Genomic DNA, 27,800 nt, shown 5'->3' with positions numbered 1-27,800 from the left:
TAGAACATGAAGAAAGGTTTCCAGAAACAAATGTATTTATGTGCCCTTGTTGTTGGCGACTGTGTAAATGATCTGTTAAAGTTAGTCTACCTTCCCTGCCTTCATCCAATGCTCCTCCTTCACCACCTCCTCCAACTCTCTCACCAGTTGTAGGAGCCGGGGACATTTCCATCTGAGACGCTTCTGCTTCGGTGTTTGGTCTCTGACTTTCTGACAGGGTGGGAAGTCCAGCCCCGGCCAGAGCAGCCAGTGAGCTGGCGTGCGTCTCAGCCAGGAGCAGGTCAGCAATTGGCTGGTGGACTTGCTGACTAATAGCGGTCTCCAGGGAGACCAGGGCCTGTTCGTGGGGAACAGGGGTGGTGGGAGTGACCTCTCCAGATGGGGGAGCAGTGAGGAAGCCCTCTGAGATCCTGGGTGTGTCCAGGCACGCCATCGGACCCTCCTGAGCCTGCTCACCCTCTGTGACATCCAGGTGGAGAGAGTGTTAAAACAGGTCTTAATAGAGTTTTTTGTTTGTTTTGTTTACACATACTAAATTAAGCATTTAAGTGCATCTACCACATCTAATCACCATATTTCAATGCTTAGTGAAAACATTTTCATAGAGAGGTGCCATATATAAAAACAGCAGCTGAAATAAATATATGTAAACATTTGAAGAAGCAGCTCACTGCAAATCCACACAAGAGCACAATGAATATTTTCTAGAAGCCATCAGCCTCTGATGAGGAAGGAAGTAAGTTGTATAGTTATCTCCTGTATGGAATACACAATCATGATCCCATCCAACAACACAACTTACTACCTCACCACAGCGCAGGCAGTCGCAGCAAAACATGCATAGACAACGACTTGTAGTTTTTCATTGGAGTCCCTAGGAGTGATGAAAAACCTTTTGTGGATGGACAGATTTGACCAGAAAATAAAAAAATAATCATCCAGATCAACTTTGTAATGACTGAAAGTGACCCTTCTTCTCTAAGACGAAGAGTGGATGAAAAATTATGGCTGAAAAATTCCTTTTATGACACAACGGACACTAAAGATCCCCTTATTGTCACCCCCAATATCTGCATGCATGAAGAACAAATGTTTCACAAACATTGAAATGTAATATCTGGCAAGAGCTTTACAAAAGCAGAAAGACAAAATATTTTTGCTCCAAATACAGATGTCTAGATGATTTAGGCGTGGCCATAAGAAAGACAGTAGACTGTATAGTTATCTCCCAGATCTGGTGTGATCCTAAAACTATACAAACTACTACCTCATCCCACAGCACGCACTGGAAGCTGGGTTCCTTCTTCTTGGTACCTTTCATTAAAACGTTTTTAAAAATGACAAAAACAAAAGTGTTCCACATTACAAATCTCAGTACCTGCAGTGTTGTCCGCACCATTAACTGTTCCCAATCCAGAACCCTAAAGGACAAAAAAATATCCAAAAGCTAAATGTTAGTTCTTCCAAACAAACGACAAACTAACGACTAAAACCCTTTTTTTTAAAATCCAGATTTATTCTAAACCCTAGAATTTGCAGCAAATGGGCCATTTATCATTGCTATATGCTGATTGCATTTTCTTTCACATTTGGAATTTGAGCTGTTCCATATTAATTTCAAAGCAACCAGTAAAAATGCCCTGAAACGTTTTTTAATATCCATGTTCTTAAACATGGACATTAAAATATTAGATGATCACCACCAGATTGCTAAAGCTGCAATCCAGGCAGTTCTTGCATGGAGCAACTGCTGGAAAAAAAACAAAATAACAAAGAGCTGAGAGGATGCTTTCTAGCCTCTCAGCTGTTCTATGGCTTCTGGAATGCGAAAACTGGTTTAACACGAGGCACTAAAAAATCCCCAAGAACAAATTCTTCAGCCACCAACAATCATTTCTCTGCAAACCTGTAGGCTCTGATCCCTGACTTGCTCTGCCCCAGACGCCCTCCGCTCATTCTGTTTGGACTCCTCTTCCTCGGCCAGCTGCCTTCTTCTCTTCTCCCTGCGCTCTTCCAGTTCCTCATCTCTTAGACTCTCCAGATGCTGCAGGATCGGCACTTTCACCACTAAGAACACAAAGTGCGCACACACACAAAAAAAAAATTAGTTGGACTAGACAGGAGGAGTTAGTGAAACAATTTTGTTGTGGTTGCAGCTTAAAGGTGGTCAACACTATACCAAACTATAAATTGTTTCAGTCAAAAATTTTGTTCAAGCCAAACCTCTTTATAAATAAACCTTCCCATAATGAATAGCAGGTAGAAGAAAGCCCGTACGTTTTGATCCCTCCCAAAAAATTCAAAACTGCAAATCATAAATGTATATATTTAACTTAATGTCATTTCATATCCAGTATGTAAAATCTGGTAGCATTTAAGCGTAAAATTAAGATTCTTAAACAATTCAAGACATTTTAGGACCTTGCAGAAGAATTGTTTTATGAACAGGAACTAGTCTTCACATCTGGTTTATTTAGTAAACACAAAGTCCGGCACTTTGGCTTTAAACTTTTATTCATTAATTGCACAAATATTAATGCAATTAATTGCGTTTATTATTTAATATGATGCACCAACTATATCTGCAAACAGCAACAATGGATGACAAAGCTGCTTCTCTTTGCCCAGGTTTCTTTTTTTTTTTAATTAAAATGCTATTAATTTTGATTAATTACAGACTTTGCAATTAATTCAAAAATTTTAATCAAGTCCCACTGAATTCTTATTAAAAGGAACATAACACACAGTTGTCTACTAACTAAGCCAAACAATGCTCTTAATGTTAAGTTTAACTATTAATTTATTGTTGTTGAAATATTTTTAAAATTGGTTTACCTGCTACACAGTCATGCATACTCTCAGCATCGAGCACTTTGCACTCGTCTGTCCATCTGGTTAAGGCAGTGGGAATACTTGAGAGAGTACCTAGAGAGATAAAACACACATGTTGGCACTTCATGCACAAAAATAGACTTCAAAATGACTTGTTTTGACTTATGTTTCAGAGAACCATCTAACTTTTGAAATGAGCATCCACACTTAGGAACTGAAAAAAATTCAAAGTCAGGAAAGTTTACAACGTTCACAGATATTTAGTAATTGAAGCCTAAAAGACGAGTAAAGAAAAGAGCATAAACTCCCTTCACACTTGACAGAACTGTGGCTCATTTTCTAATCTGAAACCATAATGGTCGACAGGTGGTTGTTTTTCTTTGTGCTTCAGGACAAACAGTTTTAAATCTTCCAGCATGACTCTCTCTTCACTGATTGATATGACAACAATTTTTCCAAAATTAACAGAAAATACAAGGTGTAGACGAGTTGAACTGAGATGACTAAATCATAATGCTGTTGGGGAAAATAAAATATCCAAATTAAATGCTTAGCTAGCTAGTCGAGCCTTTTTTTGCTCCAACTTTGCACCCAGGTAAATTGTGGGAAAACTGCCTTGTTCCTGGAAAAGGTTCCCGCAGTCAAAAAGTGATTTTAGGTTTGACTTCATTGTAATGTTTACCTGCTTGTCCCCCAGTGCTGCTTTGCTCATGGAAGAAATCATCCAGCAATTCATCATCGGAACGAGCAATTATGTGGACGTCCTCGTTTCCAACCAAAAGACGGGCACGGCCTCGGGACTGCAGAGGCAGAGAGCTGGACAGCTGCAGAATGTCTGCTGCTGCACTGGGGCCCAACAGTCTGAAACAGAACAAGAGAGAATAAAATATTCAAATTACTACCAAAACAAAATGAGCTGAAGCAAGCCTTCACAGAAGCATCGTCGTTTCACCTCTGCAAAATGAGTGGAGGATTGGGTTGGCGGTTATGTGGGTAGTGGACGTGGATGGTGTGTCCGCTGTTGGCAGTGAGCTGACGAAGCGTTCGCTGGCTGCGACCCATGCCCTGCGCCAGGCGGCTGCTAGAGCCGGCCACGCCTAGAGTGAGGGAGCTGTGATCAGCGTGGCGCACCATCAGAGGGTGGGAGCTGGGGATGTTTCCTGGGGAGGAAGGGATGTCAGCTGGAGGAGGAGCAGAAGACATGGCGAGCATTAGGTCAAAGCACTGGCAAAATCTCTTAAAATTTTGAGGGGGAAAAAAAAAAAAAAAACAATTCAATATTTTGTTTTGATGATTGAAAACATTATTTGGACATTAAGGGATAAATAAAAAAATAAAATAAAATAAATTGACAATTTTAATAAGTAATCATTTCTACCCACCGTTATTGGAAAACATGTTGTCAAACTCTATGATGAGGTCATCGTCCCTGTCGAAGCGTTCAAAGCGGATGTGTGGTGCGGCGTTGATGTCAGGGAAATCTTCATCCAGCTCCATCTCTGACCCTTCATCGTCATCATCCTCATCTCCTTCTTCGTCATCCTTAAAGAGACAGCAGCATTAATGAGCATGTGCAACAATCATCATTAGATCCTTAAACAAACTTTCCTGCATGCATCCAAACCTGGTCCTCCTCCTCCTCTTCCTCCTCCTCTTCTTCCTCATCCTGACTGTCTTCGTCATCATTGCTGCCACTCGAGTCCTCCTCCTGTGTATGCTCTTCATCCTCTGGTTCAAGAATGTTCATCGAGTCTAGTGAGGAAGTTACACACAAAGTTCCTGTATCAATAAAAGCAGCCACAGTAAGCAGGGTGTTAATCTTTCTGATCATTGTCGTCGTTGATCAGAAAAGATCAAATGGAATGCCTTTTTAATGTAAATGAACTAGAAAATGTTTTTGTACTGTGTATTTAGCTTCCCATGTTGACAAATGTAAATGAAATATGAAACATGACAATCAGCTGACTGATGTGTCCTTAACATACCTTCACGGTTAGCCTGAAGAGTGGACGCCTGGCTAATGTTGGATGGGACTTCATCCATCAACACATCCTCCTGTGATTCATCCCCACCGCTACGTCCAACTATTTGGCATTAAAGACAATAGGAGTTATAGCCATGGGGCAACAAAAGCATTACCAATAATAATAAAAAAATTAATTTTAAAAAAGTCACCATGTCTAAGCAGTTTATTTTGTCCTGTGTCAGTAACGGAGGTATTGGGATACTCTACATTATCACAGTATTAAGCTACATTAAACATCACAATCACACTTAGTGTATTTTGATTGATTTACCTATAATTGTACTATTTGCAGTACCAACATCTCTCTCCAATAACTCATCAATAAGGTCCACCAACTCATTTTCAACCTACAAGAAGAAAAACACGATTACGTCACGGGGCAAAAGAAATTGTCACAACATTTCTGAAGTAGTGTTAATTTAAAACATTTTTAGATGAAATTCTCAAAATATTTACATGAGATCCAATCATATTTTACCTGCATAGCTTGTGTGCTGAGAACCTCTGGCTGTCCAGCGATGACCACCGTGTCTCCTTCTGCTTCTCCGTCCATGAGGTCAGTGTCTGCCCCCTGAACCCTGTGGCTGCCGTCCACTGGCTCCGTTTCTCCCGACTCTCCTGAATCAGATTTTACGTATGAACATCAAGGAAGTGCGTGGTGATCAGTGGAGTTGGAAAGAACCTCATCGGTTTCCAGTAGGTACCTTGATCCTGTGTGTTGCTGTTGCTGTCCCTGGCGGTGCCCACCGTTTCATGCTCTGTCTTGCTCTTGCTGGAGCCGCCTTTGCCTCCAAAAAGGCTGCTGGGTTGGTTAACAATGCGCGACAGAGTCTCCAGAGGCTTCAGTGCTGCATTCACTGTATTGGCCATGTTGGGACTAAGGATGACGAAAGAAAAATTTAATTAGTAACTAAGAATTCAAATCTAACAGTTGAATTTATGCAATTAACTTTCATTCCATTTGAACTCTAATAAAACAATGTAGGTTAACGGTTTACCTGGACAAATCCAGACTGTGAGGCACACGTGCCAAGTCATTGACCAGTCCTTTCTTAAGAAAGAGCCTGATGATATTGTTCATGCCATTGTGTTGAGTCTTGGCAGCTGCTGTACTGTAGAAAGTTGATGTGGAGGGACAGGACTCCATGATGGTGCTGATAATGCACATCACTGCCTGAAGCCTGAGGAAACAAGTCAGGACATTAACAAGATTGAAAAGATCAAACGCATAACTGATCAACGACTATAACGTTGTACTCATTGTGTATAAACTACATCAAACTCATTTACCTGGCATGTTTTTCAGCACCTTCCGTCATTGCTAGGGCTCGACTAAGAGCAGCTTTTACTTCATTCACCAGAGCGACCTGGGCATCTGTGCCCGTGCCGGCCGCTGCCAAGCTGGCCAGAAAGAGACGTGCCAATGCAGGAGTGTCCTTGTCCTCCGAATTCTGTGTGTGAGGCAGCAAGTGGTCGAGCACAAAGGCTAGAACACTGCAATCCTGTTAGGTTATGAAACCAAGTAAACATGGGGCAAGAAAATAAGTCAGCAGCAAAAACTTCTTAAAAAGTTGATGAAATCTTCCGTAGTTACTCGCCTCCTTTATGAGCTCAGATTGTCCAGCGGTATAGGAATAGGAGGCGATTAGAGTGGCGATGCCCACATAGGAGCGGACCAGTTCAGCTAGCAGCCTCAAGATGGTGGAAGTAGGCATAAGAGGCTTGCTTGCCTTCACTTTAGCAGCTTTGCTCTCGTCAGAGCTGGCACCCTTCTCACCTTCCTGTTCCTTCTTTTCCTCCCGCATCTCTTCTGGTGTGGAGGCTGAGGAAGTTACAGAGAGATTTATTAGATAAGAGATAAAATGTAACAAAAATATTTAAAAACACAAAATCTCAACAACAAACTCTCACAAAAAAAGATAAAATTGATGGCAGACTGATTAAAGACAAAACAATGCGATACATTTTATTTTCCTACATAAATACAGGTCTGAGCTTTTTAAAGATTTATTCAGATGCTCCCTGCTGCCATGTTAAGCATTTCAACTCTGTGTGCTTATCACAGTTACCTTCACCTTGTGGGGTGCCAGACTGGGACGACTCAGCCGGACCGCCGTCGGCAGCAAAGACTTGCGCCTGAAAGAAAAAGATGAAGAGCTTTTAATGACAAAAGTCAATAGTAATGTCCAAACCCATACAGGTTTTTCAATGAGCCCCACGTTGATATGAAAAGCCGACTGAGAGTCAAAGTCGCTCCCCTGCCGGGTGAGGCGGTACTGCTGGTAAACATCATCACCAACATCTTGCAACATCTGGCAGAGGTCTTGAGTGCTCGGTGCAGCTGCAGCTCGTTCCTCTGGCCGCTCGGCTGTAACGCACACACACGCACACAGATGAGCTGCTTCATAAAAGCGTTCACAAATAGCTGAGCATAATTCGCCTCCAATGCATATCAGACTCTCCAAACCAACGGCTGTCAGGGAAACGTCTTACGTTCTTCTGGAGCATGGTAGGCAGCCAGGGCGTTGAGCATGTCATAGATGACCTCTTTGATGGTGTCAGGGATGGGGGGCAAAGGAGACAGCTTCAGCGGAGTGGTCTTCACTAGTTGCACAGCGTTCGGTCCCTTAATTCGAAGATTCTCAAATTCGTCATCAGATGCTGTGCAAAGAAGAAATGCATTTAAATGTGCAGTAAAGATTAATATTCACCATATGTAAAACGTGGAGCGCTAAGTGAATTCAGCTCATAAGTATTTTCCTTCTATATAAACTTTAAGATCTGTTCACTCAATGGATGGCTGTCTGCTGACTTACTGGTCCCAGCTCCGCGGGGTGCAGGAAGTGCAATGCGGATGCAGTTGCTGGCTGTTTCAATAAAGCATTCCGGGTTGCGACAGGCGGCAGGCCCAAGGACCCGGAGGATGTAATTGATTTCTCTGGAACCGAGACTGCCGGATACCACACCTGAGGTGGTGCTACCTGCGCCGCTGGTCACAGCCGACCTCACCACCTAAAAGATTAGAAATATTCTGTGAAAGGTGTTTTTTTTGGGGGGTTTTTGGCATAAAACAATTGTCAATTTCTGACAGTATTCTCATTTTCAATAAGAATTGCACAGATGAGAAAAACCGACCTTCTCCATGGTGTGCCGCAGAGTGGCCGGGTCTTCTATGATGTGCCTGAACAGCAGAGTCACCAGCGGCGTGAAGCCGTTGAAGCCAGAACTCTGGGTCAGCCCCAGAATCATCCGCGTGCTCTTCAGCTCGGCGAACATCATTGCATAGTGGTGGTTACGAGTAAGGCGCAAACAGAGACGCAAAGTGGCGTGAAGGGTGTCGGGGTCAACGGGAACGCTGATCATGCTCACACACGCCCGGATAAGAACAGTGGTCATGTCGTCGGACAGGCCCTTCACGACGATGTCAGATCCCTGAGCGTAGTCGGACTCCAGAGAAGAGGTCATCTCTTTCAGCTGGCCGGAGTCGTCTTTAGGAGCGCTCATCTCCACAGCTGCTCCCGAGTCCACATTGGTTTGGCTTTCTTCCACTTTGGCTTTGTCTCCCTCCTCTCTGTCGGAGTCCGTAACATTACCAGCCTTGGAAGGCTTGGTTATGCGAGGCACTTTCTGGACAGTCAGCATTACCGGCCTTCTGTTGCCAGTCTCTTCATTTACCTGCCCAATAAAGAGTGCTTTCGGTCAGATAAAAGGCGCCGATCAACCGAACGCTATACAAATAGTAGTACAAATGCACGCACCTGCACCATAGTGTTAAACTGCACAGTGTATCTCCGTCGCCCAGCTGTGAAGCGGACACTGCTCTCCCCAGCCCTCCATGCAGAGTCAATGGTGCTGTTGTTGGAGGCGCTGTAACTGCACCAACGCCCTGAGCGATCATCAAACCACCGCCAGTTATTTCCATTGGGCTGCAGATACTGAAAAAGCAGAAAGAAAATCAACCATCGTGCTTCAGGAGGACGAAACACAGACATGAATCTTAATTAATACTGACACACAAAGTTTTTGTTCTTTGTTCACACTAATTTGGTAAAGGCAATTGAGAAATCCTTGATTGTGCAGGCCACAACAGATCAAAGCATTTTTTTAAAAAATAAAATAAATTAAGTACAAGTCCAACATTTATTCACTGGAGTCTAAAGCTTGGTTTTCTACCTTGTTCATTTGTTCCCTTCGTTTTGAAGAGACTGCCATCTTCTCATAAAAGTCAATAAGCAGCAACACTGGTGTGATCCATCTGAAAAAATATTTTAGCAATTATGAAAGGGTTTTTAAACATGCTAAAGGTTTCAATAAAATCTAGTCTAGCGTTTTTGTGAAGATCAATTTTTAAAAAAATCACTTGGGTGTCTGGATGTCTTTGTGCTCTTTAGCTGCTTGCAGGCAGGGCTGCACAACCTCGAGGAGCTTAATCAGCAACTCAAGAATGCCGCTTTTTTCCACCACTCTGGCACCCAGGAGTTTTAGTTCCTGAAAAAAAAGAAGATAGAGAAATACATTAGCCAGAAACAAATTAATAACTAAATTAAATAGTGACCCTTGATAACATTTGATGGCTAAAACCTTCAATTCTGGCACCTCAAAGAGCAACGTGAGCAGCAGGATTCGTGTTGCCAGCTTCGAGGCCTGGGGGAGTGTTGCCATCTGTCGGGTCCACTCAGACACGGTCTTTGTGTCGCTGGTAGTCAGCGGCTCAGCGGCCTTGATCAGCACGTCTGCAGCCTCCCACACCTACATTTACACAGTCAGATCAGTACTGACATACACACTTGTTTTATCAAGATCAGAACTCAATATATCAAGATTTTTGAACCATAATATAAAGTATGCTTTAAGTTCATGATGGATCATGTTTTCCCTGAATGCATTTATGCTGAAAATGGAGAGAACAGATTGTTCTATTTACTGCACAGCATTCTGTCATTTTAATTGCTGCTGACCAACTGACCTGGTCGACAACCTGGCCCAGGATGAGGTCTCTGTACTCTGGTCCGCTCCTCTTGATGGCCGTCATCAGGAGGTCACAGAGTCGGTAAACTGTGTCAGGGAGCTCATCCAGAAGATGGAAGCAGCCAGGAAGCATGGAGTCTGTGAAGGAGTGCAGCTCCTGTGGGTCCAGAGGCTCTGCTTCCATGAAGCGCTCCAAGCAACGCGCCTCCTCTTCCTCTGCACGCTCCCTCGCTCGCCTGTCCTCCTCCTCACGCCTCCTTGCTGCTTCCTGAAACAAGCGCCACTCGTTCAAAAAAAATGTTTGAGACCATACCAATAATTTTGGATCCTCTCGGAAGAAAAAAAAAATCTGACAAACCTCAGGAGAGTCAGAACGCTGCTCCATGCTGACCTCTTGCCCAAGCGACATAGCGATGGCCCTCATCATCTGGTCCTCCTCAGACATAGTCAAGTCCTGATTAAATAAAGCCACGTCAGATCATCTAATTAAGGAGAAATACATTTCTATGTGTCTGCATGTGATGTCTTACCCTTACTGCTCCGCCGAGAAGGGGAGGAGGATGGGTCAGCAGATACTCAGTGGCCTGTTCCATAGTGCTGGTGTTTAGTAGGGCCTCCATGGCATGCTCTCTTGAAAACCCCATGTCCATGAGCTAAAACCCAACACAACCGTATTTATTTCTGTGCTGAAGTGGAGAATAAAGTCATAAGCAATAAAAATCTAATAATATGAAGAAAAATAAATGAAGCGTGTCAAATGTTTTTTTTAAAAAGCAGTGGACATATGAAGAAAAATTTAGTTATTATAGCTTATTTTTGAAGTGAGACTATTTGTAAACTCTGCACATGAACTTTAAGGAAGAAAAAGTCTGAATTCATCAATCTGCTACAAACTCTCCTGACTGAATCAAAAATATGTCACTAGTATTTGGTTGACTTATATCCAGCAAAAACTAAATAAGAAATGGCACAAAGCTTCAGTCAAAATGCAAAAACAGTACCTGTGTAAGTTGAGCCTGATTGACTTGAGGCTCATGTCGAGGAGTGGAAATGGTAGAATCGTCAGCTGATCCTACAGCTGGAGCTCCAGAGGGAGTTCCAGTTGCTGCTGAGGTTTCGGCACTGGTCGATGATCCTCCCGGGGGTCCGCTGGGCGCCAAAGAACTAGTGGACGTTCCTTCTTCATCTGGGCGAGTCGTGCCCTCTCTCTCCTTGGCCAGACGCTCCTGGATAACAGGCTCTCCTCTCAGTATGTGGCAGAGGATGGCCAGCATAGATTCAGCCATCCTGCCTCCGTACACCTTTAGTGGCTTCCTGTTCCACAGACTGCGGATGCAGCTGAATGCAGCCTGAGGGGAGAAAAAAAACAAAAAAAGAAAAGACTTAATTCCTGGTATTAAAGGACAACAAGCTACTTAAAGAATAAGAAAGTCAATTCCAGCTCTCTAGATTTTCTCCTGTTTGGGCCTGAGAACTAAATAAAACTTAACTGCCCTTAAAACATGTTAATATTAGAGTAAACTGTTCTGCACCCAGTATTTTCAGTCTTTTGTTCTAAAATTTAAACTAAGAAAAATAAAAAAGTCCTCCCTCTGCAAGTTCAGATTTAAGGGTCCTATTACAAAAAAGGGAAATCGATATCTAAAATTAGAATTGAAAAGCTGGCTGTGTTTTTCTTACTGTCCATTAGGTGAAAAAAGTAAAAGGAGTAAAAGAAGAAAAAAAAACATTTTATCTGCTCAATAATATGGCTTTCTGTAAGGCAAGATAAAAAAAAACCTAGCAGTTCCTGATTTGACTCATTATTTTGAGGAATGAATCATGTATTAAATTATTGATGCCACTAAATATCAACTAAAAAAACTCAAAATGTCAGTCCTACTCATATACTGACCTTTTGGGTGACTATTAGGAAGCGCAGCGCACTGAACTGGGGCATGGTGGGAGTGATCCCTGGCATTTTAGCAGGCAAGGAGTGAGGCGAGTCCAGCACGGTACTTGGATTAACCATTTTCTCCACCAGCATTAACCAGGCGTCCAGGAACTCCCCCGTCCCATCTGGGAGATCTGTATGTTCCAACCCCTCAGCCACAGGTACTTTCCCACCCATTGACAGGGCCCAGTTAAATGTCCTGCATTGAGGAGATTTAATTACAAAAAAATAAGAAAAAACATACAATATTCTTAGAATTACCACTTTGGAAATTTAGATCAGTTTTTGTTTTTGTGACTATACAAAAAATGCCACAACAGACAGCATGTTATATTATCATCCAAATAAAGGCAATATTGATCTAAACATGTCACAACATCTGGCAGAACTTACTCAAATAAAGCATCATGTCCTCCAGAGCAAAAGAATTTTTGCAGCATGAGATGGTAGGGATATTTCCTTTCATCAAACAGCATAGGAGATGTGAAACCCACTGAGCAGATGAAGAAGGTCAGCCTGCCGAGACAAACAGAGTTACAATCTCTGCATCTCTAAGGTGCAAAGTAATACTGGAAACAGCGGCAGTAGTTTCTTCTTACCTGAACCGTGGCGTGGGTGTGTACGGAGGGGGCTGCCAGCTCAGACCTTTGGTGAGAAGTTTGGTGAGGGCAGAGGCTGTCGCCCGAGCAGCAGGCGTAGGAGTGGTGCCTGTGCTGGTGGCGTGGTGGGAGCGGCGCTGACGCACCGGGGAGCCTACGCACAGTTTTACCAAAAGGCCGAAGAGTTCAGCCAGAGCCCTGCCTAACCTGGATGATGCTGCAAGAACAAGGAGTTAGACGATTATAGCAGCATTACAAAAAAAAAAAAAAAAAACGCTTTATGAATCTTATTTGGGTTTTAACAGTTGACCTACCAGACAGCAAAGGTTTGATTTGTTTGATGCGAGTGGCCATGGCTGGGGTAAGTTTGGACTTCGACTTGGGATCTGATGCAGAAGGTTCGTCAGTCTCCATAGGAGCCAAGGCGTCCCCATCTAGACACATGCCTTCCAGTAGACCACCAGCCGCTGAATCCACAGACACAGTGTCGGTTTCTGCTGAAATGGAATAAAACACACTGAGGTTTATAGGAGCATTCAGATAGATGACAGGCTTTAAAAACCAAGTTAAAGGTGACATTACCAGTTCTCCTGGATCCAGACATTGCTGTTGCTGAAGTGCCAGATGGCTTCTCCTCTTTGGGTACCAGTTTCTGCATGTCCGCCTGGCCGAATTCACATCCCGGGGGCAGACTGTTGGGGCAGACACACAATAATTGAGGATACAAACACAGCCAGGTGTAAGAGTAAAACAGAAAGATTAAAGAATGTAGCACTAACCTGTTCGGAGTGCAAAGGGACAGCAGCACGGTACTTTCCCAAACCAAAGAGCAGTAGAGCTGGCTCAGCTTGTTCAAGACACTTAACCCCAGCTGGGAGCCCCACTGGTTTACAGAGATTGCTCTGATTTCACTCTGTGAGAGAACAAAAACACTCGCACTCAAATCCAACATTCCAGAAATCCACCTTTCACCCCAAACGATATCCAATCAAAAAGTACCTGTCCGACTCGGCATGTGTGGACAAACATTAGGATGTACGCATGGGCTGCAGTTAGGGCGTGCAGGAGGGGTGTCGCACGCGCCGACAGTGTGGCATCGGTAACATGGCCTGCGTTGGCCAGCTCTCTGAGAAGCACCGACCCACCGGGCATCTCTATTGGACGATGAAGTGGCTCCAGAGATGTTAAAATACTGTCCAGTTGGCACAGGCCCTCCTGGAGGACTTTGGGCTCATGTGAGAGAGTCTAGGGGTAAGGAAGAGAGGAGAAATTTATGGTTCTTCACCCTAAAAGACACATCTGCGGGGGGAAAAAACGCATCACAATCTGTTTGCTAGCTCACCAATATGGACTTGCAGACTCCAGCCACAGCTTGGCAGGCTGCAGAGGTGGGGAAATCGATGGGCAAGTTGGGGAGGCCCAAAATAGAGACCAAAGGCAGCAATCCCTTCTGATTGACAAACTCTTGACAATGGTCATCTGTGGTGTTGTTGCTCAGTATGGATTCCACAAACTTCATCTAAAAAAAATTTTTTTTAAAATAATAATTTAAAAAATCAAAAATGCTTAGTAAAGTGATGCAACTACAAAGGCAAATTAACATGTTTCAAATGAAAATGCCTTTGACATTTGTGACGATAACTTTCAAAATTGTCTATTGGACATTTTTATTCAGTCGAAATGATGAACAATTAGAAGAAATACTTGTAAACATTGTTATATGTCCAGTTTAACATATTCTAACTATTGCTTAAATCTTCTAGCAAGAATAAACTACATAACAGTCAGAGAAATACTCACCACATTAAGAATATAGTCCATCAGAGGAATTGGTATCCGTTCCTCTGTCCCTACAACCCTGCAAAAACAAAGTCCCATCATTGAAATTTCAGCCCTGTAGTATTCAGTAAAATAAATGGACAAAAACATCTTTAAAGAGTCATTTTGTTCTATTGTGTTATGAACTCAGAGTCATACAGTTCAAGTGGCACTGACTGTCTGTTGCTCTCTGGCTCCCCCTGCTGTTGGCTGAATGTGTGAAGGGCCTCTTCTTCCTCTTCATCTTCGCTTGAAGCTTCTTCGGCAGCGTGACTGGAGCGCGCAGGTGGCACTGCCACGGTGCCATCTGCTTTTTGGATAGATGGTTTCTGACAGATGTACTCTGGGGCTCGACCCAAGTTGCAGATCTCCTCCAGCAACTGCAGAGGTAATTCAGCTTCAATACCGTTGCAGAATTTTATTTGGTCACACTTAAGAAGTGATTTTAGATTTTTTTTAAAAAGCATATCTACCTTTATGATGGCAGTGGTTGCATCTGTTTTTAAAGTGGGCTGGTGCCTCATGAGCTCATCCACAGCACTACCCAAATTAGATGCAGTGTCACCTAAAGCAAAAAAAAAAAAAAAGGTAGAATATTATGTATTCAAATATCTTCCGAAAGAGAGCATTTGGCAAACGGCACAGTCAGGAAACTCACCCAAAGGGTCAGAGCTACGTCGCCGCCGCATGGCAGGCAGGTAGTCCGGGGACAAAAGCACTTTGAAGAGGCGCTCAAAAGGCTGGCACTGAACAAAAGAGTGCAGACCTCTGGCATTCAGGCAGAGAGCGCTGAACACATTAGGGAGAGAACCCAGCACCTCACGGGTAGCAGGAACCTGAGTAAACAGAATGATACATTTACCTTTAGCGTTTTATTTTTACATAAGCAAATTTTAATTATTCTCTTTGTTATTATGTTCATAATCCATAAAAAAGTGGTCACCGTTTCCACCAAATCTAGTTTTTATTGATATCTACAGCAAATAAAGCAGTTCAGCCAGAACAGTAATACTGACAGCTGGATAAAAATATATCAGAATCCATCAGGGAAAAGGTCCTAGAACACAAGTGTTGGAAACTCACATCTTTGATAAGAAGGGCATGCAGCATGACGTCAGTGAGACCATTATCCTGCAGGGAGGAGAGCAGGGATGGCTCCTGGAACACAAAAACCGTCACCACCTCTGTCGCTAAGGGCACAAGGTGGAAGCGAAAAAAGAAAATTATAATCCAGGACAGTAAAAAAAAAAACGTACTGAAATGAGTGACAATATATTTAGATGCTAAAACATCTAAATATAAAATGCACCTAAATTCAAGTAAGCTTACACAATTGAAGGGTTACTGTGTACATACCCAGGAGGAACAATGAGGGGCCGTAGTATTCCGCATTACTGATGATGTGTTTAAGTGAGGTAGGCAGGGACCCGTCCATTACTAAACCCATAGAAAAAAATGCGATTAACAGCAGACATGAAGGTTGAAATGTGCAGACTTTTAGGAAAATCTTTTAGAAAAAAAACAAACAAATAAAGCAACCTATTATAAGTGATGAGAAAGATCTTGTCAACAACCTACCATGACGAATGCCATCAGAGAAGGCAGGATCCTGGATGGCTTTCTTCAGGAAATTTAGCATCGACTTCAACAGAGCTGCTCTCTGCGGGATACACTGCATGCCTACAGGAATATCATCATTGTAGTGAAACAGTAGTCATAGCTGTGTTTTTTTTTTTTTTATTTTGCATTTTTATGAGTGTGTCATTTACCTGTGCGAGGCGTGTTAGAAGAACTGCTCTGTGCTCGGTGATCAACTTCCGGTCTGGAGCCAGAAGATGTTGATGGTCCAGGGCTGCTCTCCATGGCAACTTCTGACACTATTGTGAATTAATCATGTCATATCAAAGAAAAAGAGAAAAAAAAAAAATCAGCGAGTGTTTTTAATTTCATAATACTAAAAAAAATAAATGAAAAACTATTTATGCTTACAAGCATCTATACAGATTTACAAAATAAAACAATCGTTGCACTAATAATTGGGCGTTTCCCTTTACACTAAAAACTATCCAGCTGTAGAGCATATGTCAAAAACTACTGAGGTTTCACTTTGTAGCAAAGTGAAACCTCAGTAAGCATAAGATATATTCACATCTCATGATTACTGCAGATATGAAAGATATAGATTCCTATATCTTTCATAATTCACAGTCAATTGAGAGTTCAGTACAGCAGAAAAGACCAATTATTTGTTGTTATGGATGCAGTCTTGAACAATAATTATTTTGTAACAAACGAGATCAAACTAGGAGGAGTTTTAAGATGATGACTTAACAAAAACATATGGACAGGCAATTGTTGAACAGATGAATGACAGGTTTTAATTTCCTTGTTGTGTCCCAAGAAAATAGTTCCAACATACCAAAAACAAAAGATTATTCACACAGGGCACATCAATGGATGCGGCTGATAATAAATGTGGATGACTAAAACTAAAGATATGAGTAAACATCAGGATTGAGTCATGTTTCCCCATTGACCTGAAGGTTGGATACATTTGTGGATTCCATCCTATTTTCTTCAGCAACAGATTCTAACTAACCTCTCCTCTCTATCAGATGAACAGTCTCACTTTTCTCTTTTTAACCCTCTTGTGGTGTTTGTTTATATAATTCTGAGTTCAGGTTTTAGTACAAAGATGTATATAAAGTTTGGTAAGTCCATGAGTTCCAACTTACGCTCCATGTCTGTGTCCATGTCCTCAGACTCCACAGTTGCACTAGGCCTCTGGATCTTTGGCTTGATGACAAAAGGGCACTCTTTCCGCGACAAGTCCACCTCGTGCTACACGGAGACAGTAACTTGGTGAGTAATGACAGCATGGAAGTGCAGCTGGATCAGAACTAAAGAGAAACTCAATTTGTATAACTCACCTCTAGCCTGCAAATGAAGATGGAAAGGCCGCTGTGGGACTGAAAGGCAGCCATGTCAAGATTGGTGATGAGGTCCACAACTCGTACTGCTCGTGTCACAAAGGTGATTTGGTCCTGCTCATCGCCCAAGAACTTGATCACCTGAGACATAAGTGAAAATTAGTAATCAATTTGCTCAAAGTGAAAACTTTAATTCATGAATATCCCTTATGATGTGAATGTACCTTCAGAAGGGCTTCCATCATGCCACAGGAAACGAGGGCTTCGCCTCCAGCATCATAGCTAGCCAGGTGGTAGAGGAATGAGAAGAGCGCTGTGGCAAACTGATGCGGGTACGGTTCCATGGAAGGATCTTGGAAAAGAAAATTTCAACACGTCAGAGCCAAATGTCCACACGAGTCATTTCATTTAACTTAGTATATAGACCAGAGACAAAGTCACAGAGCACAATTCATTTCTTTTTCAGATCAACCTTTCAGCAAATTGATGAAACTAAAGAAATAATTTTTAAACAAACAATTGAGTAAATAATTTCTATAGCAGAAAAGAGCTGTGAAAAATTTAAAGGCAATACAGAAAACAGATAAAATAAAGATAAATTACTCAGCCACACAATTGAGTAATATAATTGTAATTGAATTCAAACATGGAATATTGTGGATTTAGTGAGTTTGTTGCTGCTGCCCCCCATCTGGTGATGCAGCACACACCCACACCAAATTGGGAGACGTTTCACTCAGATATAAACACAGGGATAAAAGTAGCTTTATTAAAACTGCAAAACATAAAAGCAGAATGTAAAAGTATCTCTTAAGAAAACATTTTAAAATTCCAGATTTAAAAAATCCTCACCAATCATTGCTTGTATACAGTTGCGCACCAACACAGGCAAGAAGCCATGATAGGACGCTGTGCCCGTGCAGTCGATGATGTTTGAAAGCTTGGGTGTCCTCTCCAGATGGACTATTGATGTTAAAGTGCGCAGAGATGCTGCCTTGATATCCTGAAACAAAATCCAATAATGCATAAAAGACAGAAATATAAGGGGGGAAAAAACTACACCAAGGAACATCAAATTATCTGAAAGCAATTTTGGTAACCCTTTCTGTGCAAAAGAAAGCTGGCAGTCATTAAGCAGAAAAGGCAACTACTTTCTTACCACAAGCTGTTTGTCTGTAATCTGTAAGACGTCCACCAGCTCCTCTATCAAGCCGTTATATAAAATACTGTTGGCTGACTCTTGAAGCGCATTTGAATACACTGAAAGCAAATAGAAAAATTAAGAATGGAATAACTGCAGAAAAATATGCCTTTTCCCCCAGAAATGATGCTTCTACTCACCCAGTATAGAAATGGCATGTAGTCGGGCCTGCACGGCCTGCAACCTCTTTTTGTGATTTGAGAAACCATGGGCCAGACGAATGTGTGTGAACAGAAGTGTCTGCTTGTCTTTAGGGATGTTGTACATCACGGTCAGCGACTCCATGATTTCAGACGGACTTTCTGAAATCTAGCAAGCACAATATACCAAATGTAAAAGCGAAGTCTCGTTGTCTTTATAAACCGTATCAATTCCATTATAACAGTACCTTGTCAAGCTGCTCGATGTGAATATAGTGTAGTGTGTTACTACTTGTCTGCTGAAAAAAGTAAAAATTCAGAACAATTACATAAAACCTAAGGTAATATTAGTCGAATATCCGCTAGTTTAATTAAATATGACTGCTTGACCTTTTACCTTTCTATCCACTTTGACCTCTGGGCCGGGTTCAGCGTAAAACTCAAAGTGCAGTGTGGTGGCACTTGGAGGATACTTCTGTCCATAAACATACAAATAGAAGTACATGATTACTATACACAAACACTGCTAGTAATCATACTAACAGTCATTATCTAAATAGTTAGTAACTGAGCATCACTGTATAAGCATTTATACCGTCATAGTGAGATCCCTGCAGCATTCAGCCAGGCCAAAACCATTTTCCTTCCCTCCCCAGCTCTGTAGGAAAAAAGATAATGTAAGTTTCGGTTCCCCCCAAAAAATGACAGCTTGACTGATGGTGATGAGAAATGGAGCATCATTGCGTAAACCTCAGCCAGGTGTTGTAGGCGAGCCAGGAGAGGTGTTCTTTTATCAGATCCAAGTCTTGTGATATAGTTGGAGCGTTTGCTAAACACGTACAGTAGGTTCAGCACAGACAGGACCACTTGCATGTCGCATGATGCTAACAAGGTGGTTAAGTGCTGCAAGAGAGCAGAGATAACAGAGGGAGGTAGTTAGCACATGGTGTCACTCTTTCTTCTGAGATGGAAAGAAGAAGAAGAAGAAAGAAAACACATAATGGTCCAAAGTGTATGAGCCCACCTCTATGGAACTGTAGAGATGTCTAGAGAAGCTGTACTCGATGAGCAGAGCTGTGAAGTTGAGCACTGCCAAAAGCAAGGCTTTGAGCTGTCCATTGTCTGGACGGTCACATACGAGCAGCCATGACATATTCTCCACTGTCTGGCCTGCATCGCACAGAATGCCATCAAAGCGATCCAGCAGATCCACCCAATGGTAGAGCTCACACTGTCGACCAAAACAGAAGAAAAAAAAAAAGTGAAGTACTCACAACCCTCACATTTTCCTAATTGCCATTTTGAAACTTCTGTTTCTAACTGGCAAATTCCAAATAGAATTTGCCAAGTACCTGAGGAAATGATCGATATCAGTTGGCTCATTGTGTGCCAAGAAAATAGACCCAACATGAAAAAAAAAAACAATCACAAAAGCTTGCAATATTTACACTGGACAAACTGGGACAAACTGGATTCATCAGTGTTTGGGGGTGATGATACATTTAGGTTAGTAAAATCAAATCAACCAAAATTAGTCAAATAAAATTTACTTACTTTTACTTAAGTAAAAGTAACCTGAATGAGCAACTAGAAATTTTAGGAGCATTGCAGTTCTTGAAATAAGAACAAAAAACCAAGAATAGAAATGCTGCATAAGAATCAAAAAATGTGTTGGATACAGCTGAAATTGTATTTCAGATAAAACTACATTGCATGAGCATAATAACCACAACTTCACTGTCAAAAGGGCATAGGTAACAGAAAACATTAAGGAAAGATGCATTTATTTTAACAGTTTTGTTGGAAAGTACCTTGCCAATGTTCCAGGTCTTGATTTGTTGCAGTTCAACCAATAACTGCTCATCATGACATGCCTTTAGCTTCTCTATAAGGATCCTGCAGTCAGCTGGCTGTTGATTCAAAATCGGCAGAAACAGCAAAGTCAACTTAGAATAGAAAAAAAAGACCTCTGGATACTTTGGCATTTTACAATTCTGCGCATAAAACACTTCTTTAAAAGCAGATAAACAGACTGAGCTAAACCTGCTGTAAATTAGATGCATTAAATTCTTGCTTTATCACAGAAATAGCTCTGAGAAACAGAACTGAATCTTTTAAAAAAATAGCTAATATATTTGACTCAATAGCCAATTTAATTTCAAACAAGAAAAATTATTGCTGTAAAGAAATCATGACTTAAGCTGTTATTAATTACATAGTGATGTTTTATACCAAGTAAAAAATTTTAAATAGTCAAGAAAGCCTCTGGATTAATTATTAATTATGTTTTTATGAGATCTCAGGATATTGCCATGGAAGAACTGAAAAGAAAAATGTAATTTATAGTAAATGTTCACAGTTTCCAATATATAAGTTAGAAACCAAAATTAGACTGAAAAGGTCAACTTGAAATCAATTGGGCACTTAAAAGTTTGAACCATGTTCAAGGTACAAATTCATAATGCTGCACTTTAAAAACCCCTCTGTTAATTTTAAGCACACTCACAGCTTCCGTAGGCGTTTTCTTTAATTTGCTTCTGTCAACCTTCATTGTAGAGAATTTCTGTCTGCTGCTCCTTTAAGGAATTATGAAAGTACATCAGAACACACACAAGAAACAAAATATGTTTAGAAAATTTATAAATAAAACAAATATTAAAATCCACACATCTAAAACAAAAGTATAAAGGATTCCTAGATAAGAGTTCAACTAAACTGTTGGAGTAAAGAGTTAACATACTTACAGAAAATTATTTGGCAATACCCAATTCAGAGCATCTTCCAGTCAGGTTACCTGCAATCAGCAACACAGTCCCTCGCATCAGAAAACAACACAGATGCAGTGGTTCATACAATTCTGCAGACATGGTTTATATTATTTAAAAGCACCCATTTACAAACAAGGTACATAATGTAGCCTACCAACAGACTGCTACCTCAATACTTAAACAATTGTATAAAGCAGAGTGAAACATCACAGGAAGGTGTTTTAACCATGCAATTACTATTAAAAGACTCTTCGTGAGATCTGATCAATATGTGGTTATAGCTGCACATTTCCTCTGTTTATTGAGATGTCTGATCATCACAAAGCAGACCAGGGCAGGACATTAGCAGTTAGCTTGAAAGCATCATGCGACACAAAGTTAATTAAATTAAAATAGGCCCCATCTATCAAACCAAAACTGTTAATACGTTAAAAAGACTCAAGTGAGACATCACTTAAACGTAACACTAACTTCACAGCGAGCTTGACCATCATTAACTCTCCGACATTACACTGATCAAAGTTATAGCCTCCTTGCTAAACAAGCTAACCTCACCATAGCATGCCGTTCTTCGCTCAATGTTAACTTGTCACTTTTGATTTGTATAATTTTGAAAATTAATCGAAACAGATTTGATTAGTTGGTTACCCAGCGACAACCCAAAGAGAACAACACATATCTGAGAGAACAATTTAGCGACTACCTCGATCGATAACGTTCCTACGGATATGTTAACCACTTACAAGCTAACAGCAAGCTACCGGTAAACTATTAAACGTTCTCCCGTGTAAATACTAACTTATTACTCGTAAAAGTCAAACAAACCACAAAACAAGATCCATTTGTAATAAATAGCCAACTCGCGAAATGTATCCAAACAGAAATCGACCAGTTTTTACAAATTGTGCCAGAGCTGTCAAACAGGAGCTCTCAGATTCACCAACCGCTCCTAACCCGGACTATTCACAAATACAGCTCGGGGATCAGCAGGCCGCAAAAGACCCTACAGTACACACTTGTATGCTGTCCCCGCTTCAACAGGGAAATAACCAACAAGCACCCCTTTGGGAACAGCGACAGTGTCGTGGTTGTATGTAAAATACCCGAAAAGCTTGAAGTCTCTCCGTTAGGAATCAGTTTATCCAAATTTTCACAGAAACACAGTCGCGGCACGCGCTAGCTAGCAGGCTAGCCACCGTTGGTTGGACACCGAGCCGAAACGCAAAATAAGTCGCTGAATCATTGTCGGACTGGTCTAACGTGACACTGCGGCTTTGATTCTAATTTACGATCGAGCAAACTGACGGCCGACAACCAAGGCTAATAAAAAGTCCAGTATGTTACTCTATACGCGCCTGTTTCCATAGTTCAAAGCCTTTAGCTATTGGCACTGTCATGACCGGGTAGTGTGCAAAAAGTGAATAACGGTACCACTGCTGGGAGTGTGTAGCCGCCGCTGTGTTTTTTCAGTGCATATTAATATGGACCAGCGACGATCTTCAGAATGCATCTCAGTAACACATCATGCAGAGTGCACCCAACAAACGACCAAACAAGAGGAATAAAGAAAACGTAAAAGCAGTGACATTTTCATTTGTCCCAATGAGCTACACAACCGAGAACATCATGTCTCTATGCTCTCAGAAGACGCATCTCTTAATACACTGCTGATGAAAACAGCTGAGCAACAACCCAATCAGAACCACCACATAGAATATGTTTTGTATACACAAAACATATTCTATAAATTAACAGCAAGTCAATGAAACTGGAGGACATCCTCATGTTTCTACACACAAATAATTCATTCATAATTGGAGGCATTTGTGACTGATGTGAGTCAGCACTGATGAAAACCCCGTTAAACTGTTGTCAATAATTAATCCACAATTACTTTACCAGTGACAAATATAAGTGCCAAACTTGAGTAGGAAACAAGTGGGGGGTTTTAAGAGCAAGCCAAATACATATACATAAATTAGATGTTAGACATGTGAGTTATATGTCAAAAGAAGATTTTGATTTTTAAAAAGCACATCCTAATAATTCATGAGTAACTTGTGAAGTGACCCCCCCAAAAAAATCACCTAAACAGCTTAATCCCACTTCAACAATCTTTGAAAAATGTTCAGCATTTTTAGTTATCATAAATGTCAGTTAATTAATTTCTTTTATTTTCTTTATTCAGCCAAAAAATCATATTCTTTACTCTAAAACGGGGTTTTTTGAAGTGTGGGGCGTGCCATGAGGAAGAAACCAGAAAAAGCAACTGCAAACATTTAACCACCTTCACCAAGCCTATCCCAGTAACTAAACGGATAGATTTTTAGTAAAATCTTAAAAACCAATTGGTGTGTTGCTCTATGGTGAGCCAATTTCACCATCCGTGTCCCTTTGGCATCACATTCAAACTGGACAATTCGCAAGGTGCTATTGTAGAGCAGGCCCACCTGTACTGACCTTTATATAAATCCTTATTTTGAATACTGCATCAACATTAAGTATAGAGCCATAGCGCATGCTCAAAGCGAATCTCAAAAAGCAAAATAAGAACTTAGACTTAAGGAGAGACTGTCTGGGCGAAGCAAAATGAAAAAAATAAGTAAGCATAACCATGATTATTTAAAGTTTGGAAGATGCTCCAGTGCCAGAGTATTGCCTGCCAAGCCCAGGGAATTTGAGAGTAGGCTAAATGAACTGTCATAGCAGAAAGTGGTTTGTAATTTTAGCACTGTAAATGTCAAGGAAACCAAATCATCATTTCATGTGGTGTTACACATCGCTAAAGCAGGTAAACCCCACAGCATCAGTGAAACACGCATGACTGGCACATCAAATAAAGCAACAGCTAACAGTTTACAGAAATAATAGCAATAACAATTTGCTTTCAGAGGGAGCTAGCTTTCTCAGACTTTGAAAACCCCTACTCTAGAATACATACAATGACACAGCACACCGCTGTGAAACAACGACGTTTTGCTCTTGTCTGTTCTTTTTAAAAAGAAATCCAAGTTAATTCTGAAATTACGTTTGAAATTATTAATCTGAACCTTAAGCAGGCTTAACTATACTACATCTTTTACATGTAGTTAGTGAAAACATAAAGTAAAATTATATGGTTATTTTCATAAATTTCTCTAATCTTCAGGCAAATCAAATGACGTTTTGTCAACTTTAACAGTAAGCACATTTTTTGCAGTCAACAGGAATTCAGCACATCAGCAACAGATTATATTCTGAATATGTTCTTGTTATCTGAAACTTCCAACCCACAACAGCAAACAGAAAGTTGATTTTTTGTGTGGTCGGCATAGCAAATAGCATAATCACCCATCCAGCTGTTGGAGATAAAACACCTACCGTGAACTCACAGAGTAACAAAGCTACTTTTATTTCTGCGTCCATGAATAATTCAAGGAGGTGGAAGCATTTGGAACAGGAATTTATCAGCATTGATCATTTTCAACACTTATTAAAAGAGTCACCATGGTTATGTTTAATTTTTCAACAAATTAAGAGACAAATATACAAACTATTTTGAAGTTCAATTAAACGTAACCTACAATGATATTACAATGTAAAATATAATAATAAAATATAGCCAGAGTGGCTGATTAAATTTGAGGAAGCATGGGTTAGTAAACATTATGAATGTATTCCAAGGTTTTTTTTTTAAAAAAAGCTAACATTTTTCATCACTGTTTTATGGCAGAAAAGATGCCAATGTGACCACTTTTCTCCAGCTTTATGACAAAGTATCACATCCCCTTCCCCACACGCCCTGTCGCTGCACACTACTGGGTCAGCTGACTGAAATAAGACTGCCACATATTTCCCATGCTGAAAGTCCAGTGGGAATAATTGTTGCTCTCTTCTTTGAAAGAAGGCAGTATATAGTTGTGTTCAAAGGGTATTAAAACTATGTCAATATCATGGAAACTATATTTTTTACACAAAGTAATAAAACTGTGAGAATCCAAACACCAAAGAGGACGCGGGTTTGCATTCCTCTTTTTTTATTTTTAAAAAATACAATTTGCAAAATGTAGCTCAACTAGCAAAAAATGACGCTGAATCTAAAAGACATTATTTGGCATTTTTGTCTGCATAATATATCTTTTCCTACTTCTATGGTTTCTTTTTATGTTAGTCTTGTGTAAACTCCCAGAAAGACAGTAGCTTTCTGGGAGTTTACAAAAACATTTGAATCATTTAATTCATAAAATATCATATTCCAATTTCAAATATCAAGAACTAAACAAATACTATGACATAATTCAGATATTTCTCAATAAAAAAACAACTTGCATTTCATCTCTACGACTGCTTAGATTTTTTTCTGTAGTGTTTTAAGCAACAGGTGTTGAAATTGGTGCTTTACAGATAAATCAGAATCAGCTCAACTTGCAAAGTTTATACAAACAAATAAGGAATCTCACCTTAGCGTCACTTTGCTCTAACTTAAGACATTTTAAAAATAAATAATGTAGGAATTAACTTTTTGGTTTTTGTAAATGTGTATATACAGAGTGTTTGTCAAAAGTGGGAAAAAAGGTTCCATTAGTGCAAACGTGCATTACATTCATCTGGGAACATTGACTGTTAAGAGTGACAGATTTTTTTATCAGGTAGGCAGCTGTTACTGCAAATAGCTCACTGTACAAACTGTGTCCAGGATGTGTGGGGACTGCAGAGATGTTGGCTGCACTTTTCCTCAAATGAATTGAAATAAATCTTGTAACTCTTAGATATACATCTCTATTTTCCTTTATGGGCTGCAGTTAGTTAATATTAAGCATAAGAGGAGGTAAAAAAGCCAACATGGGTTTATGTTTGTGGGGCATCGACTGAAAACCGTGAATGCATTGGAAACGAGCGCAAAAGATGCTCAAGGTACATACCAGAAAATGCTTTGGTTCATCAGCATCACCATTCTTCAGTTTGTTTTTGATTTCCTTTACACGGTCTGTAAATAAAATGACGTATTTAAATTAGATAACAGATTTCCCACTGATGCATAAACAGAAATGAGGTGCCCAGCATTTAGAGTATTTTGGCCAACCTAAATTAAAGTTTATCCTGTGAATTTTATGGAAGAATATAAAAATTAGTATAGTTTTTCAACTATACTATTGTATAGTTGAAAAACTATACAATAGGTTTTCAAGTTCTTATGTCACTTCAACGGTGAGTAACTGAAATATGTCTTAGCAGAATTTAAAGGCAACTTGCATTGCTACTTTAAGGCTCCCTTCTAATTTGAGCTGCCACAATTCTTTCTGGTACAGATTCAACAAGGTGCTGGAAACATTCCTCAGATTTTTGGGAAATATTTACTCAGCAACATCTTGCAATTACTGTGGATCCGTGTAGTCTGCTTTTAGCAGCTCAAGTGAGGTTTTACGATAAGGTAAGACCAGTTAGATCAAGGGAACATCAGTCAAAAGAGGAATTTGACATGTTTAAAAACAACACCGTTGTAAACTACCAAACCGGCAGGATGGAGTCATGTCCTGATGCCAAACTGCAATCTTCCAACAGAAATTCAGACATGTTACATCACCCATTCTTGGCTAGCAGGCCTCGAGGGCCAGCGGGTGTCTCTGATTTGCTTCAACATTTGACATTTTGAGGTAGGGGAGTTTCATTTTGGCATGAATTTGCAACATGAGTTTTCAGTTTCTTTTTCAGGTGAACCCAAACCGACCAGAAATCTGGTTATTCTTATTTTATGCAGAAACAAAATAAGAATGACCTCTTCTATGCATAAATATATTGCACAGCCTCGCTTACCAAACACCAACACATGCGGGACACATTCAGAATCACTACAAACGATATTTTAACCGATTTCCTCCTGTTACAGTCACATGCCTCGAGACATGAACCACTGTCACGTCATTGACTGATGCGACAAGGCAGGTGAACAGGTGTAACTAATCTGAGATTTATGAATACAGTTTACAATAGGTCTTGCTGTTCCAACTTTGTTACTGCCACTTGATCCATCAGATCTCAAGTATAAACCTACACCGAATCAGAGATACTTGAGATCAACTTTTTAGTGTGAAGGCGATATACACCTTGCACCATTGGTTATTAGCAACTGACGTCATACACAAACTCGGACAAATAAATACTACACGAAAGAAAAACAAGAAAGTTCAAGGAACATATTGAGTATTAGTAGTATAGAAACGGTTCAAAGTTTCTTTGGATAGTTTTACTAAAATTAAACTACATAACACAGTTTTCGGGTTGCTACCTACGCAGTTTAAACTGCTGTAGGCGCTAATGTTAGCAGAGTTAATAGCTAGTTACGCGACGTTCCTCCGGCTTCATTCAGCCTCGAAGGCTAACGTTAGCAAACAGCGAAAAGTCAAGTTCCGGGCTAGATAAACATTTTAGCGTTTAACAATTACACTGCAATTACCAACGACAATTAATGCCAAATAATCTACGACTGGGCTTTGACTTTCAGAGCCTGCCCACATACCTATACACAGAAAACTTCTGTGTTGGTGCGAGCGGCGGGTATGTTTGAGAGCTCCGGGAAGCTAACAGGCTAGCACCAAGGGCTGCGCA

General features: G+C 40.6%; 1 protein-coding gene across 9 annotated transcripts in view; it reads right to left on the bottom strand.

The window, feature by feature from the left end:
* huwe1 (HECT, UBA and WWE domain containing E3 ubiquitin protein ligase 1) overlaps positions 1-27,800 on the bottom strand; it is a 38,401-nt gene that overhangs the window by 10,303 nt on the left and 298 nt on the right. For 2 of the 9 annotated variants that reach the window (XM_017305785.2, XM_081608993.1), the window contains exons 2-60: positions 26,117-26,181; positions 21,192-21,241; positions 20,954-21,023; positions 20,259-20,357; positions 19,472-19,678; positions 19,198-19,350; positions 19,043-19,105; positions 18,845-18,922; positions 18,696-18,743; positions 18,448-18,616; positions 18,266-18,366; positions 17,959-18,109; positions 17,331-17,458; positions 17,107-17,247; positions 16,912-17,017; positions 15,946-16,053; positions 15,755-15,856; positions 15,533-15,613; positions 15,260-15,366; positions 14,835-15,012; positions 14,650-14,741; positions 14,354-14,556; positions 14,159-14,216; positions 13,701-13,877; positions 13,358-13,603; positions 13,138-13,271; positions 12,941-13,050; positions 12,673-12,855; positions 12,359-12,575; positions 12,153-12,275; positions 11,721-11,958; positions 10,828-11,175; positions 10,357-10,479; positions 10,185-10,280; positions 9,825-10,094; positions 9,455-9,607; positions 9,219-9,346; positions 9,032-9,113; positions 8,617-8,793; positions 7,994-8,533; positions 7,675-7,870; positions 7,352-7,519; positions 7,078-7,226; positions 6,928-6,994; positions 6,457-6,680; positions 6,149-6,360; positions 5,857-6,039; positions 5,563-5,735; positions 5,337-5,476; positions 5,130-5,205; positions 4,818-4,916; positions 4,457-4,584; positions 4,215-4,374; positions 3,785-4,013; positions 3,515-3,693; positions 2,836-2,925; positions 1,907-2,067; positions 1,379-1,421; positions 91-459 (exon numbers count right to left, since the gene is read on the bottom strand). In XM_017305785.2, the coding sequence (XP_017161274.1) occupies positions 91-459; positions 1,379-1,421; positions 1,907-2,067; positions 2,836-2,925; positions 3,515-3,693; positions 3,785-4,013; positions 4,215-4,374; positions 4,457-4,584; positions 4,818-4,916; positions 5,130-5,205; positions 5,337-5,476; positions 5,563-5,735; positions 5,857-6,039; positions 6,149-6,360; positions 6,457-6,680; positions 6,928-6,994; positions 7,078-7,226; positions 7,352-7,519; positions 7,675-7,870; positions 7,994-8,533; positions 8,617-8,793; positions 9,032-9,113; positions 9,219-9,346; positions 9,455-9,607; positions 9,825-10,094; positions 10,185-10,280; positions 10,357-10,479; positions 10,828-11,175; positions 11,721-11,958; positions 12,153-12,275; positions 12,359-12,575; positions 12,673-12,855; positions 12,941-13,050; positions 13,138-13,271; positions 13,358-13,603; positions 13,701-13,877; positions 14,159-14,216; positions 14,354-14,556; positions 14,650-14,741; positions 14,835-15,012; positions 15,260-15,366; positions 15,533-15,613; positions 15,755-15,856; positions 15,946-16,053; positions 16,912-17,017; positions 17,107-17,247; positions 17,331-17,458; positions 17,959-18,109; positions 18,266-18,366; positions 18,448-18,616; positions 18,696-18,743; positions 18,845-18,922; positions 19,043-19,105; positions 19,198-19,350; positions 19,472-19,678; positions 20,259-20,357; positions 20,954-20,998 (8,809 nt within the window). In that variant the 5' untranslated portion in view covers positions 20,999-21,023; positions 21,192-21,241; positions 26,117-26,181. Of the gene's footprint in view, positions 1-90; positions 460-1,378; positions 1,422-1,906; positions 2,068-2,835; positions 2,926-3,514; positions 3,694-3,784; positions 4,014-4,214; positions 4,375-4,456; positions 4,612-4,817; positions 4,917-5,129; positions 5,206-5,336; positions 5,477-5,562; positions 5,736-5,856; positions 6,040-6,148; positions 6,361-6,456; positions 6,681-6,927; positions 6,995-7,077; positions 7,227-7,351; positions 7,520-7,674; positions 7,871-7,993; positions 8,534-8,616; positions 8,794-9,031; positions 9,114-9,218; positions 9,347-9,439; positions 9,608-9,824; positions 10,095-10,184; positions 10,281-10,356; positions 10,480-10,827; positions 11,176-11,720; positions 11,959-12,152; positions 12,276-12,358; positions 12,576-12,672; positions 12,856-12,940; positions 13,051-13,137; positions 13,272-13,357; positions 13,604-13,700; positions 13,878-14,158; positions 14,217-14,335; positions 14,557-14,649; positions 14,742-14,834; positions 15,013-15,259; positions 15,367-15,532; positions 15,614-15,754; positions 15,857-15,945; positions 16,054-16,911; positions 17,018-17,106; positions 17,248-17,330; positions 17,459-17,958; positions 18,110-18,265; positions 18,367-18,447; positions 18,617-18,695; positions 18,747-18,844; positions 18,923-19,042; positions 19,106-19,197; positions 19,351-19,471; positions 19,679-20,258; positions 20,358-20,953; positions 21,024-21,191; positions 21,242-26,116; positions 26,182-27,800 lie in introns of all 9 variants that reach the window. The other 7 variants (XM_008413611.3, XM_008413618.3, XM_081608991.1 and 4 more) reach the window with 7 other exon arrangements.

This window comes from Poecilia reticulata, chromosome 7 (assembly GCF_904066995.2).
Source record: "Poecilia reticulata chromosome 7, P_reticulata-male-v2, whole genome shotgun sequence".
NCBI classification, from domain to species: Eukaryota; Metazoa; Chordata; class Actinopteri; order Cyprinodontiformes; family Poeciliidae; genus Poecilia; species Poecilia reticulata.
This window is presented reverse-complemented; position numbering and strand designations above follow the sequence as displayed.